The sequence below is a fragment of the Phasianus colchicus genome, chromosome 9, assembly GCF_987193195.1.
Source record: "Phasianus colchicus chromosome 9, bPhaCol1.hap1.1, whole genome shotgun sequence".
Classification (NCBI taxonomy): Eukaryota; Metazoa; Chordata; class Aves; order Galliformes; family Phasianidae; genus Phasianus; species Phasianus colchicus.
In genome coordinates, this window is record NC_143444.1 from 6,781,252 (window position 1) to 6,794,936 (window position 13,685).

The following is a 13,685-nucleotide window of genomic DNA, read 5'->3' on the forward strand; positions in this document are numbered from 1 at the left end:
GGGGACCGGCACCTCCCCGTGCGGCGCGGTGCGGTGCGCTACGGCGCGGCTCGGAGGGAGAACACCGCTCAGCCCCTTCTCGACATCATAGGGAATCGCGGGATCCTGGGATGGTTCGGGTCGGGAGAGGGTCTTAAAGCCCATCCAGCTGCGCGCTGAGAGAGGGGGTGTGATTGAAGGCGGCACCGTGTCCCCACGCATAGAGCGGAGCAGAAGTAGTGACAAATGATAGGGGAAAGGAAGGATGAGGGGAACGTAAGAGAAATGCAAAGAGAAAGGTAAAGGAAATGGAAGGGAAAGGAGAGGAAGATATGGAGTCACGGAATCGCCGAGGTTGGGAAAGACCACTGAGATCATCTAGTCTAACTGTAGGATATATGTAAGGGAAGTGCAAGGAAATGAAGACTGCAAGGCAATATGAAGGAACAGTAAGGGAACTGTAAGGAGAAAATGAGGGAAATAGGAGAAAGATGTAGGGCAAACATTAAGAAAATTATAAGGAAAGGGATAAGGAAAAGCATAAGGAAAGGTATAAGAAATACTATAAGGAAAGGAATGAGAACACGTGTAAGGAAAAATATAGGGACAAACACTAAAGGAAAAATGTAAGGAGAAGCGTAAGACAAAACATAAGGAAAAAATATAAGGAAAATATAGGGAAGAATGAGCTCAGTGATGTTATGTAGGACAGAGCACCACTTTCTCTCTGTGGGCAGCAATCCCCTTGGAGACCCCCAGCGTGCCCATTGCTGCCTTCATCCCGTCGGGCACACAGAGCCCAGTAAGGGCTTTCCCCAGAGCCAGGGCTGCATACAGAGGCTGTGCAGGGCATCCTGCAGGGCCCGGCTGGGGGCTGAGGGCCTCCCCAAGGGCAGAGCCTCGTGGGTGTCCAACCCCACACAGAGGGCAGAACACAGGGCAGGGTGTGGGAGCAGAGAACTGAGCTGCACACCACGTCGGGATCATACCCACACCTTCACGCTGAACCTTTCATCCAAATTCATCCCTAACAAAAACCCAGACAAACCCAGACCGGAGCGCTACGGTTCTAAGAGGGGGATCTCAACATTTCCTTGGCAAAACCACTTTTTTGGGTGGAAAGACTCCACTTCTGGGTCTTGGGATGAAAGATGATGGTGGTACACGGTTACAAGCGGGGGGGTTAAGCCTGGCGTTAGGCACAGGGCTCTGCGCAGGGTTAAGCCCGAGGCCGAGCGCTGCCCCACGCGTGCCCGCAGAGCATCCCCACGCGCGCCCGCTCCCCCCGCGGCTCCACGGCGTCCACCAATGGGGGAACGCGGGGAGGCAGACGGCTCTTCTCATTGGCCGCCGCCGTCGCATATATTATGGGGCGGCGGCGGCGGTGGCGGGGTGAGCGTGGAGGTGGCGGCGGCCGCGGAGCGCGGCGGGACCCGGTGCGGGCTGCCCGCCTGCGGGGCCGCGCCATGGGGCGGCGGGGCCGGCACCGGGAAGCCTGAGCCGCCACCGGACCGCGGGATCCGCTGCTGCCTCTGCCGCCCGGAGCCTGGGGTAAGCCCGACGGGATCGCGGAGCTCCTCCGCTAGTGGGAATGGGAATGCTCCCCGTGGGGTGGGATGCTGCGTCGGACGGTGCGGATGAGTGGGAGGTGTCCCCGCCCTGCTGGGTGGCTCGGTGACCTTGCGTGAGATGTCCCGGAGAGGACATGGGGAGGTGGGAGGCTGTGTCCCACGGTTGGGTTGCGGGGTTGCTCTCGGCTGGGAAGAGCGGGAGCTGCGGGCGCACCGGAGAGGCTGCCAACTGAGGTGCCGAACTGTGCTGCTCTGCTGGGAGAGTCTGGAGCAACAGCTGGCCCTCAGCGGGACGGGAAGGCTCTCAGAACGGTGCCGCAGCGCGGGGCGAGGAGCGGGTAAGCCGATACCAGCAGCCCGCTTCCCTCCGCTCACCGCTGGCTTTCATCATTTCCAGAGGAGCTCAAACTCCGGCCGGACTCGAGAGCAGCAGCTCTCGGCGCAGCGCTGTGCCTCCCGTCCCGCTCCTTTCCGGGAGCCCCGTGCTTGGCCCCGAAATGCAGCTCTGGGGCACAGGCTGGGGGTGCCGGGCTGTCCCCTCCGTGATGCCGGAGCTGCGGGACCTGCCGGCAGGTGTCAGTGTGCCCCCTCCGTCCGCAGCCGTGGGGTCTGCACCGGGCAGCCCCCTGCGCTGAGCCCCGGCTGGGATCGCGGGGCTGCTGAGCCCCGGGGAGCGGGAGGCTGACCCCACACACACCGCATGTTTTTCCCCTGCTCCTGATGCTGCTCATTCGGGTGAAGCCGCTTCACGCTGCACTCGTTCCGACAGTAGGAAGGGATGCCGTTGTGTGCGTGAGCCCCCCCCCCCCCCCTTCCCGGGAGCTGACTTCGGGGATGCTGGGGGCTGGGAGCTCGGCCTCAGGCAGGGGAAGCAGCCGGCGTGCTGAGGGAGCTGGATTTGGCACATTGCTCTTTCAAGAGGGTCTCTGCTTGTGGGTTTGGAAGTCTCTGGTGAGCGAAGCCAGAGGGCACAACACATGGCACTGGTGTGACACAGAACGCGCAGCTGCCGTCTCCCTCGACCGCAGCCCGGGCTTCATCTCATCTGATGTCTTATGCAAATCCTGAGCTCTCCGAGTCCTGGGATTTTCTGACATTTTCCTTTACTCTCATCTTAAAGTTCCTTGCTCTAAGAAAAGCTAATAAAAGGAACCCAAATCATAATGTCTTGCAGGTTTTTAAACCAGTCTCATGGGTGGGGGGCAGAGGCAGTGACTTATTGAAGTCATTTAGCAAGAATCAGCTCGGGGCCGTGGTGGGGATCACCAACACTGCTTCTCAGGCAGGGACAGCAGGCTCAGAAGTGTCTGTCCCTGTGCTCGGGATTCAGGTCCTGCACGGCCCTGGGTGGGCAGGGAGTGGGGCTGACCCCACAGCGCTGCAAATAGCATCGGCATGCACAGCTGAGCCCATCTGCTCCAGGCACTTAGCCTCTGCCCAGCCTCTCTAAGTGGCCTTAATTTGATAAATCTTTCCCACATTTAATAAGAAGGTGACTCGGTTAGAGTTTCATCCCTGCTAAAAGGCATCGGCAGGAGCTCAAGGCAAGCCCTCTCCTATTGCTCCCGCATGGATGCACCTCGGCTTGCCCTGTCCCCAGGGATGGTGGAGCAGGATGTCACCCGTCTGCCAGCATCAGCTACCTGGGGGCTCAGACACATCCCCAGCCAACCCCCTTGTGAATGCTTCACGGCATACAGGCGGCCGGATCAGTTTCTGCAGCGTGAAAGGGCAAAAATCAATGTTAATGTCCCTGACAATTAGCTAATGTCTTAATTATCGAACCCTGCTTGATTAGTGGAGGAGCGTGTTGCTCCAGAGCTGCCTTGCTGGTGGCATCCAAGCAGGCAGGATATGGCATGGCTTGTCAGGGTGATGCTGCTGCTGGGTCCTGTGGCTTGCCCAGCTGCTAACGAGGAGCCCAGCATGTCCTCCTGCCCCTCGCTTTCTGGGTGAAGGCACCAAAAGCAGAAGTGCTCCTATTGCCATCTCAGTGCTAAGGGCAGAAAGAAGCCTCAGAACGTATGGTGTTTTGCAAGAAGCTATTTTTTGAGATGCAGCTCGTGGCAATTTCAGCAATGCATGGGTTGTCCCCTGCAGGCAGCGGGGACACAGAGGGCTGCACCAGGACCAGGTAGAGCTGGCCAGGAAATAAGCTGTGCTCCTTGGCACGTCTGACAGGGACATTTGTGCTGAAATGCCTCTTCCTTCGTGTTAAGGTTTTTATAGACAAGGGGGAAAAAAATAATTAGCAAGCTGGAAGTTTTCCAGCTTTTGCAATAAAAACCCTAAATCAAGAAAAAAAAAAATGAGTAGTCAGATGCTTCTCATCAAATCTCCATTCTTTTGGATCAAGGATAAGTGATTAGAAAGTTATTTCCAGCTCTAGTAGTGAGGTCAATGGGGTTATGTGCTACCAAAGAGCTGTGCTGTCCGCTGCTTCTGCAAGTACAGATTTGCACTTACATACTTATTTTATCCTACCCACCCTCGATACGAGCAAATAGAGCAGGGTGGCTAATGATGGTGTGGAATAGCAGGTCCCTGCTATCAGCTTGGTTCCTTCAGCCAACAATCTAATGCAGAAGGTCCCACCACTAACCCATGTCCCTTAGAGCCATGTTTGCAGGGATGAGGACTCTCCCACTGCCCTGGGCAGCCCATCCCAATGCTTGGTTGACCCTCTCCATGAAAATATTCTTCCTAAAGTCCAACTGAATCTTTCATGGCACGGCTCGAGGCCATTTCCTCACGTTCTATCACTCATATATCCTGTCTTCCAGTCCTTCACCAGCCTCACTGCTCTTCTCTGAGTGCATTCCAGCAGCTCAGTGTCCTTGTAGCAAAAGTCCCCAAACTGAACATCAGCACTGTGTACCAGGGTTGGTCACCCCCCTGGCCCTGCTGGCTGTGCTGCAGCCCATGGCAGCCCCTAGCCCACCTGTGCTCTGCTGGCACCTCCATCGGGGTTATTGCAGCTGACAAGAACTTCAATTTTGGTTCCAAATTGCCAGGGAGCCGGCTGAGAGCACGTCATCAAAGCACACCCTTAAGGGTTTAAAAATAGAAGAAAAGGGGGAAAATAATAATAATGCGTATTTAAGTGCGATGATTCATCTGCCAAAGCCCTGGTTTAGGAGAGTGTGGGGCTGGTGCATGCTTGGCAGGGATGAGCATTGGGTGGCTCCTGCTATGGAGAATAATGGGCATATCCTAGAAGACTTGTGAATATAGGGTCCCCAAAACCTTGTTCCCATTGACCCCTATCCCATCCCAGAGCCTGCCTGCTGCTGCTGGCTTCTCCCAGGTCTTAACTGGCCTGGGGATGAGGCACAGAGCTGGCACGCAGGCAGGGTAAGCCCCAGCTTCGTCCGTTTGAAGTCTGGAGCCTTTGCTGGGCTCCAGAGATAAGCCCGGGAGCCCTCCCTGCATCCCTGCTGCCCTCCCCTCCATGGCCCAGTTCCATATTTTTATACCCAGCATTTACATCGGCTAATGAAGAACGAGTCAGTTCTGACATTCCTGTGCTGACTTTGAACTCCGCTCTGTTCAAAGCAGGTTTTTAGGCAACCAGCCCTTGCTGCATGAGGCAAGAAACCTCTCCCTGCTCTAGCTCAGCCCCTGCACCTTGCAGCTCCTTATCACTAGCTACCCCACGGAGCACAGCAAATGCAGGCTCTGACCCCATGCTGCTGCTTCCAGCAAACTTCCCGTGTTTTAAGATGCTCAGTGCAGATGCTACAAGACCAGTAAGGTCTCAGCTCAAGATAAATGCTGGCTATCTTCCAAACACTGATGTGGCCAGCCCAGGTAGCTGCAGAGTAGACAAGCCTATCCAACCACCTGGCACAGGCTGCCCAGGGAATTGGAGTCACCATCCCTGGAGGTGTTCATGAAATGTATAGATGTGCTATTGAGGGATTTAGTGGGCACCTTAGTGGCAGGTGGATGGTTGGACTGGAGGATCCTAGAGGTCTTTTCCAACCTTAATGATTCTATGATTCTATCCATTTGCACACCCACTCATCCACCATCTCAGCCACTAAAATGGAGCCAAGGGAAGCCCAGCACCACGCCAACAGCTAGAGCAATTAATTTTTCCTATGCCTTCAGGCTGTTTTTTAACCAACCTAAGAGAAGCCTATGCATGGTCATGATGGACACCCCCAAAATGCTCCACATCCATTAACTCCTTCCCAGGGATCTTCATAGAATCATTTGAGTTGGAAAGGACCTTTAAAGGCCATCTGCTCCAACTCCCCTGTACTGAACAGGGGCACCCACAGCTCCATCAGTGATCAGAGCCCGTCCAGCCTGACCTTGGGGTTCTCCAGGGATGGGATCTAAATCTCCACTTTTTTAATGGGAAGAAACCATTTCTCCTTGTGCTATCACAATAGACCATTCTACAGAATCTGTCCCCTTCTTTCTTGGATGACTCTCCATCCTCTTCACACCAGCCCCTGGTGACCTTAGGGCCGCAAGCAACTCACACCCACGTCACCTAGCACAAGGTTGCCCCGCACTCATGATCAACCCATCGTGCGGTGCCATTGCAGGGCAGGATCCGTCCCCAAGGAGCGTGGCGGGGCGAGAGAATGAAGGATCCGGCTGGGCAGCAGCAGCATGGGGCAGCAGAACCTGCGGCGTGCTGACGGGCTCCTGCCGATGCTCCCGTGGCCCCTGGCCCTCCTGGCCCTGAGCGTGTGCTGGGGGGCAGGCGGCGTGGCCACCGAGCAGCATGTCTCCAACCCAGCATCCCCTTCTTCCTCATCCTCCTCCTCCTCCTCTGGCCGAGCACCCCTTGACTGGCTCCTCACCGACCGGGGTCCCTTCTACCGAGCCCAGGAGTACGTGGACTTCATGGAGCGCTACCGGCAGGGTTTCACCACCAGGTACAGGATCTACAGGTGAGAGGCAGCAGGAGGGCTCCCGGGGATGGGGCTGGTTGAATCCAGATGGCTAAAGCTCTAGGGGACCCGTGGTGGGATGCAGCGCCTATGCCAGGCTCTGCCAAGGGGAGATGGTTTGTTTTCATGCCTTTTACCATCCCATTCACATTCAGCTGCAAAGACTGGGGAGGGCCCATCAGTTCAGCCCACCACCAAGATGCAGCCCCAGGCAGGTTTTGCCCCAGACCAGCAGCAATTTGCAATGCATGTCGAGATGCACATTCCTAGTTGGGATTCCACCAGGACAAAGCTGATGCTGGGGATCCTTGCAAAGCCCCCGCAGCCCAGGAGGGGTTTGTGGCACCAGAGCAAACCCTGCTATATCCCACCAGTGAGCTGACGTAAGCACAGGGATGACTGTTGTTATGAATCCAGCACCCGAGGGAGCTCATTTCCCCTTTCCCTGTCCCTGCACGCTGCCTAGGGATGCTCCAGGGACACTGCTGGTGACGCTGGAGGGACAGAAAGGAGCACCCGCAGGGATGGCAGCCAAATCACTCCTCCTCCAAGGAGGATAACCTCACCTTTCCCATGGGATAAGATCAAGAGGACCAAAGGATCAGTGGCCCCCATCCCACATTTCCCACTGCCTCAGGCTGGGGGACAACACCATCCACAAGGAACATCACTCCCTCCTCAGCATCAGACTTATTTAGCTCTGAAGTCACTGTGGGAGGCAGCCCAGTGCTGTCCATGTCCAATCTTCCCCCCTTCCTCCTCTCCCTTTTCTCTTAATCAGCTCTAATTAAACTGTTGGAAAGCCACCACCTGTTGTTAATTAGAGCAAAAAGCTGAATATTAGGCTGAAATTGGCCACATGATGTTTGCGGGGCTGTTGTTTGAGGTGGAAGCAGGTTGAGGAGCTCTAGGGAGATATATACAAAACATCACCCCACGCCAGAACACCACACTGTCCTCCATCCCACCATGATCCCACCATCCCTGTGGCCAGCTCTTTACACTACAGGAGCCCAAGAGTGAATGAGAAAGGCCTGATCCTGCCACTCTCTGAGCTACCCAAGCTTCCAGTGGGGACCAGCACCAGAGTTACACATCCCATCGGCGCTATGCCCACTACATCCAGCACCCTCACCTCATGCACTTCCTCCACCTCCAGCTTCATAGATAACACTGTCATCATCCACGGCTGTAAGCACCCAGGCACTGGATTTCCACCTTGATCCAGGGGGAGGGGAATTAAAGACGGGTGAAGCCAGCAGGACATCAATGCCACCTGCAGACCTCTGATGCATGCAGCTCATTATTACCATCAGTGGTTTAGAGACCGATGAAGCCTTGTCCCTGGGCATCCCTTTCCCCATCCATCTCCAGGCTCTGACCGTCACTTTTCTCCTTCCTGACGCAGGGAGTTTGCGCGCTGGAAGGTGAACAACCTGGCTTTAGAGAGGAAGGACTTCTTCAGCTTACCACTGCCCCTTGCCCCCGAATTCATCCGCAACATCCGCTTGCTGGGGCGCCGGCCCAGCCTGCAGCAGGTCACTGACAGCATCATCAAGAAATACGGGACGCACTTCTTGCTGGCCGCCACGCTGGGAGGTGAGCTGGGGGCAGAAAGAAGACGGGTTTGGGGGAGAAATACGACCAAGAAGGGGACACATCGTGTGTCCCCACAGGAGAGGAATCCCTGACCATTTTCGTGGACAAGCGCAAACTGAACCACCGGGCAGAGCTGTCGGGGGCTGGGAACGGCTCAGCGGTGTCACTGGAGACGCTGCACCAGCTGGCAGCCTCCTACTTCATCGACCGCGAGAGCACGCTGCGCCGGCTGCACCACATCCAGATCGCCACGGCCGCTATCAAGGTAGGCGAGGGGGCAGCGAGAGGGAGAGACAGCGGGTGAGCAGTGCAGCCCAGCAGGGATGGTGGCAAGGCAGAGCAGGGCAGGGCGAGCCCTGGAGAAGTGTGCACATCCGCATTATTTATGGGAAATTGGGCGCACTAATGAAGGCGCATTTTTCAGCAGGCTGGAGGCCGGGCTGCTGGCTGTCAACAAGCCAATTAGCAGGCAATTATTTCTCCTCTCCAAGCTGCCGCAGTGTTGCCTTGCTAGCTAGGAGCTGTCTGCAGCCCCTCTGTGCATAGTGGTACGCATCCTCTCCCGTGTCCCTCACCATCTGCGGTCCCAACCAGGTGACAGAAACACGGACAGGGCCGCTGGGCTGCAGCAATTACGACAACCTGGACTCGGTGAGCTCGGTGCTGGTGCAGAGCCCGGAGAACAAGGTGCAGCTGCAAGGTAGGGAGCACGCTGCAGGGATGGCAGAAAGGCCACTAAGGGATTCATGTAGAGAGGGGGGGGTGCCAGGTTGGGCTGCTGCTTTAGAGATAAATAAGTTAAAGTTGGGCAGGAAGGAGATGCGTCTCCTTTGCCAAGAGGAGCTGCGATCAATGGAGAGTCCAGACAGGCGGCTCTGCTGCCAGTGGATGTGAGCATCCAGGCGGTCTGGGAGGGGCCTAGGGGGGTCCATCTGGGAGTGCTGAGCCCCCTTATCTCCCCTGGGCTCCTTTTCACCTGCAGGGCTGCAGACGGTACTGCCCCATCACTTGAGGGAGCGTTTTGTGGCAGCTGCCCTGAGCTACATCGCCTGCAGCTCTGTTGGGGAGCTGGTGTGCCGCCGGAGTGACTGCCGCTGCCAATGCCAGCCCACCTTCCCCCACTGCAACTGCCCTGAGGCTGACATCCAAGCACTCGAGGGCAACTTGGTCCAGCTCCAGCGTGCCTGGGACAGCCACCACAGCCAGTTTGAAGAGTCAGGTAAGGATGGGAGACACCGTGCCGGGTGCTATATCCTGCCTCCAATAGCATCTCCTTGCCCAGAGCCTTCTCTTGAAGTAGGTCAGGTTAGCACACGTGGCCAGGGAGCATCCGTGGATGTTCAGGGTGGGCAGAGGCTGTAGGGTAGGGTCCAGACAAGTAGTCTCATAGCAAGCACATAAGATGGGTCTTGCCCTGAGAACCAAAGAGCCCATGGGCATTTTTTTTAATGGAAAACAACAACTGATGACGCCAGGTTCGCTGACTTGGTATCTGTCTCCCCACAGAGGAGTTTCAGGCCCTAGTGAAGAAGCTCCCAGGGGACCGCTTTCTGAACAGGACAGCCATCTCCCACTTCTGGGCCATGGACCTGGACATTCAACACCGCTACCAGCAGCTGGGCACCAGCCTGAAGCTGCTCTCCAGAAAAACCCACCACATCATCCGGAGGCTCTTCAACCTCAGCAAACGCTGCCACCGGCAACCCCGCTTCAAACTGCCAAAGGAGAGGTAGGATGCCATAGCCCCACGCTGCAAGTCAGAGCCCTGGGAAAGCTCAGTCCTATGGTCTGTCTTCCCCTGGGACTCAAGGAGCTCCCACCTTGCTGGAGAGAAGCCTGAGGACAGCTTTGCCACCCAGGGATGCAGTCCTCAGGTTGGGTTTAAAGCCCTGGAAGTGGAAAACAAGAATTGGTTCAGTGGGAGACACCAGTGGTATTGTGTGACCCCCCAAAAAATGAAAACAAGTTGGGTTTTTCTTCCAGCCCTGAAACTGTCTGAGGATTGTTCAGACCAGGAGACCTTATTGCTCTCTACAACTACCTGAAAGGAGAGAGGGGTCAGCCCTGAGGGGCACGGTCAGTGGGCATGGTGGGGATGTTGGGACTAGGCAATCTTAGTGGTCTTTTCCAACCGTAATGATTCTATCCCTAAGCAACTCCCGTGTTCCTTCTCCCCTATAGGCCACTTCATTACTGGTGGGGCCGCGCTCAGTCGCTCCTCTACTGCGGTGAGACGACAGTGCCTGGGACCTTCCTGGAAGAAAGCCACAGCTGCACGTGCCCCTCGGAGCAGCCCTCCTGCCAAGGGGCCATCCCGTGTGCCTTGGGTGAGGGGCCAGCCTGCGCCAGCTGCGCCGAGGACAACAGCACTCGCTGCGGGACCTGCAACCACGGCTACGTGCTGGCCCAGGGCTTCTGCCGCCCTGAGGTGGCCGACTCACTGGAGCATTACCTGGGACTGGAGACAGACCTGCAGGACCTGGAGCTCAAGTACCTCCTGCAGAAACGGGACAGCCGCATCGAGGTGCACTCCATCTTCATCAGCAATGACATGCGCCTCGGGAGCTGGTTTGACCCCTCCTGGAGGAAGCGCATGCTCCTGACCCTGAAAAGCAACAAGTACAAGCCGGGCCTGGTTCATGTGATGTTGGCCCTCTCCCTGCAGATCTGCCTCACCAAGAACAGCACGCTGGAACCCGTCATGGCCATCTACGTCAACCCCTTTGGGGGAAGCCACTCGGAGAGCTGGTTCATGCCTGTCAATGAGGGCAGCTTCCCAGACTGGGAAAGGACTAACGTGGATGCCTCTGCCCAGTGCCAAAACTGGACGCTCACTTTGGGCAACAAATGGAAGACCTTCTTTGAAACAGTCCACGTCTACTTGCGGAGCCGCATCAAGTCTCTGGACGATAGCTCCAACGAGACCATCTACTACGAGCCCTTGGAGATGACGGATCCCTCCAAGAACCTGGGCTACATGAAGATCAACAGCCTGCAGGTCTTTGGCTACAGCCTGCCCTTTGAACCGGACGCCATTCGTGACCTGATCCTGCAGCTGGACTACCCCTACACGCAGGGATCGCAGGCTTCAGCCATGCTGCAGCTGGTGGAGATTCGGGACCGGGTGAACAGGCTGTCACCCCCCGGCAAAACCCGCCTCGACCTCTTCACCTGCCTGCTTCGTCACAGGCTCAAGCTGGCCAACAACGAGGTGGCCAGGATCCAGTCCTCTCTGAGAGCCTTCAATGCACGGCTGCCCAATGCGGTGGAGCAGGAGATGGGCAAGCTGTGCAGCTAGCAGCTGGGCCACTCAAATCACAGCGCGAGAGAACCTGGTGAAAAGACTCCCCTGAAAAAAAAAGAATATTAAAAAGCACTCCAAAAAGAATGAAATCAAGGCCTTACCTTCATGCCAACAGTGTGCTTCCATGGTACACCCAGCCACCGGCCATAAAGATGTGGGGTTCAATCCAGTGGGACTGCGAGTGCAGGATGGCTCCATGCACAGCAACATTGCCAGCACAGTCACCTCTTCTGTTTGGGGACACGTGCTGGTGGCCAGGGCCACGTGCTGGTGGCCCCATCGGAGCAAACAGCCCAACACCACGAGGGCTCTTAGTGCCCATCGTCGGTTCCTCTAGCAGCACCCCAATTTTTTAGTCTTTTTAAGATGAGTTTCTACAGATGCCTTTGCTTTTGCAATGCACTATTCCCGTGGCTGTGTCCTCACAGGTGGCACAGGGGGACCACGATGGGCAGAGCTGAGACATCACTCCCTTAAGTGCAGGCAGAGACCTGGCATCTGCCCCACAACGCTGCTGTTATGGACACCAGTGAAGATCTCTGGGCCGCTTTTCCTCACAAAGAAATGGAAACAAAAGGAGGAAAGAAAAAGATAAAAGAAATATGTTTTATTTATGTATTTATTTATTTGGCTTGGGAGGGTTTTTTTTAAGCTTATCTATTTGGGGAGGATCATTTCTTGTTGGTGGCTCCAGCCGAGAGACATCTTAGTAAAATGTATCTGTTTAATATATTTTTTAAAAAAATGCCTTTTTTTGAGCAAAAGAGCAACCAAAAATAACTGAGGAAAAAAAAAAAAAAAAAAAAAGAGAACAAGAATGATGTCATCTCTGGCCCTGGCTTTTCCATTGCTGTGCTGGGGGGTGGCGAGGAGGCTCCAGCACCATGTGCCCTATGTTTCCTACCCCATCATGCAGACCTGGCACTGAGCAAAGCCTCCTGAGAAGGCATAGACAGGGAACACACCCCATGCTAGCCAGCCACCTGACTCCTGTCAGTGGCCTCATTAACACAGAGGGGTGCTCAGGATTCTTAGATGGCCCATTAAGGCCATCTGTGGCACAGTGCACCCCCTTAGGCATGCCAGAAATGGGCACTAGGAGGTTTGTTTGGTGCCCCCACAGTGTGGGAAGGGATGGGGAGTCACTGACTACAGCCACCCTTTCAGTCATGTGGATGACATATCTTTGATGTGTCTTCCTTATTAGGTCTGTATATGGAGGCTGCTGCAAACCTGTGGCATCCTTGTTGCCCTCCACATTCACCACTCCCTTAGAAAGGGCATGAAAGACAATGCAACCCACCCTGAGCATTCCCAGAGCTGCTTCATCTTTATCAGCTAGACTCAGTGTAGGCACCAAGGGCATCTCTGCATCTTACTTCGTGTGGTGATGGGGCCTTCAAAAGACTTCATAAGGCCAACATCCCCAACAGCCCTGCAGAGGTACATCAGGAGTGGAAAAGCTCTGCCTCTTGGAGCAGCCCCATTGCTCAGGGTGATCTTCACAGCTCTGCCAAACTTTCCCCAGCTGCCAAAACTTTGCTTGAATGCCACAAGAAACATAGCAACTTGAGCTCACCCATTCTGCTGCTGCTTCTCCATCCTCAGGCTGGATAGATAGAGAGATAAGTGGGTGGAAAACAAAACCAGGGTAGATAGGGAGACAAGTGGGAGGAAAATAAAAGTGGGATAGATAAACAATGCTATTTATATTCTCTGTCTAATCTATCAATCTATCAGGCAGCCTACTGTGCTTGTAGCATCCCTCAATCTGTCACCTGGACTTCTGCTTTCTGTACAGCTAGCTTCCTTTCCTTGTGTCTCCTGGTCCTAGAAGGAAAAAAAATGAGGCATTTAAAAACACAGGGGAAGTGAAAGCCATCCTCTCTGTGTCACAGCTCCCCATGGCTCTGTGGGGACGAGTGGAGGAGGTGGTGTGGGTGTCCTGCTAAGGGGCACCTGCACAGCTGGAGGGTTTTTGGTAACATGCCTCACCTCAAGGATTTGGCAGAGTTTGTGGCTTGGTCTCTGGTGCTCCCTGGGTAAATGGCCATCCACAGAGATGATGCTCAGGTGCACATCCCCATCATCAATCAAGATGAGTGTCAGGCTAATGATCCTCTGCTCCCATCCTCTGTGTTCTCCGGGCACTGCATCTCTTACCCAGTAACATATACCCAAGTTGCTCAAACACAAACCCGAGAGGCAGCACATAAAGGCACCATCCTCCCTCTCCACCAGCCCCAAAGTGCCACCGCTGCCCCAGTAATGCTGCAGGAAGCCTTGGGGGCTGACTCCCTGCATTCTTCTCCGGGAATTTTG

General features: G+C 55.3%; 1 protein-coding gene across 3 annotated transcripts; it reads left to right on the plus strand.

Moving 5' to 3' along the window:
• The first annotated feature begins 1,389 nt into the window (after positions 1-1,389).
• BRINP2 (BMP/retinoic acid inducible neural specific 2) lies at positions 1,390-12,171 on the plus strand. 3 transcript variants are annotated; one of them, XM_090145975.1, is made up of 8 exons: positions 1,390-1,530; positions 6,110-6,445; positions 7,869-8,059; positions 8,137-8,324; positions 8,654-8,759; positions 9,042-9,278; positions 9,566-9,788; positions 10,241-12,171. In XM_090145975.1, exons 2-8 carry the CDS (start codon positions 6,177-6,179, stop codon positions 11,355-11,357), a joined length of 2,331 nt encoding a protein of 776 aa, XP_090002101.1. In that variant the 5' UTR covers positions 1,390-1,530; positions 6,110-6,176; the 3' UTR covers positions 11,358-12,171. The 3 variants fall into 3 exon arrangements, with proteins under 3 accessions (XP_090002101.1, XP_090002100.1, XP_031451421.1); XM_090145974.1 differs by having other exon boundaries at positions 6,110-6,460; positions 10,241-12,170; XM_031595561.2 differs by lacking the exon at positions 1,390-1,530 and having other exon boundaries at positions 3,860-6,460.
• The last annotated feature ends 1,514 nt before the right edge of the window (positions 12,172-13,685 follow it).

What these genes read in the sequence shown, in the direction of transcription:
- BRINP2 (XM_090145974.1), top strand. Translation starts at nt 6,177, where the DNA reads ATGGGGCAGCAGAACCTGCGGCGTGCTGACGGGCTCCTGCCGATGCTC. An exon ending in ACCAGGTACAGGATCTACAG is followed by an intron (nt 6,461 to 7,868) that starts GTGAGAGGCAGC and finishes TTCCTGACGCAG; the next exon opens with GGAGTTTGCGCGCTGGAAGG. An exon ending in CAGCCAGTTTGAAGAGTCAG is followed by an intron (nt 9,279 to 9,565) that starts GTAAGGATGGGA and finishes GTCTCCCCACAG; the next exon opens with AGGAGTTTCAGGCCCTAGTG.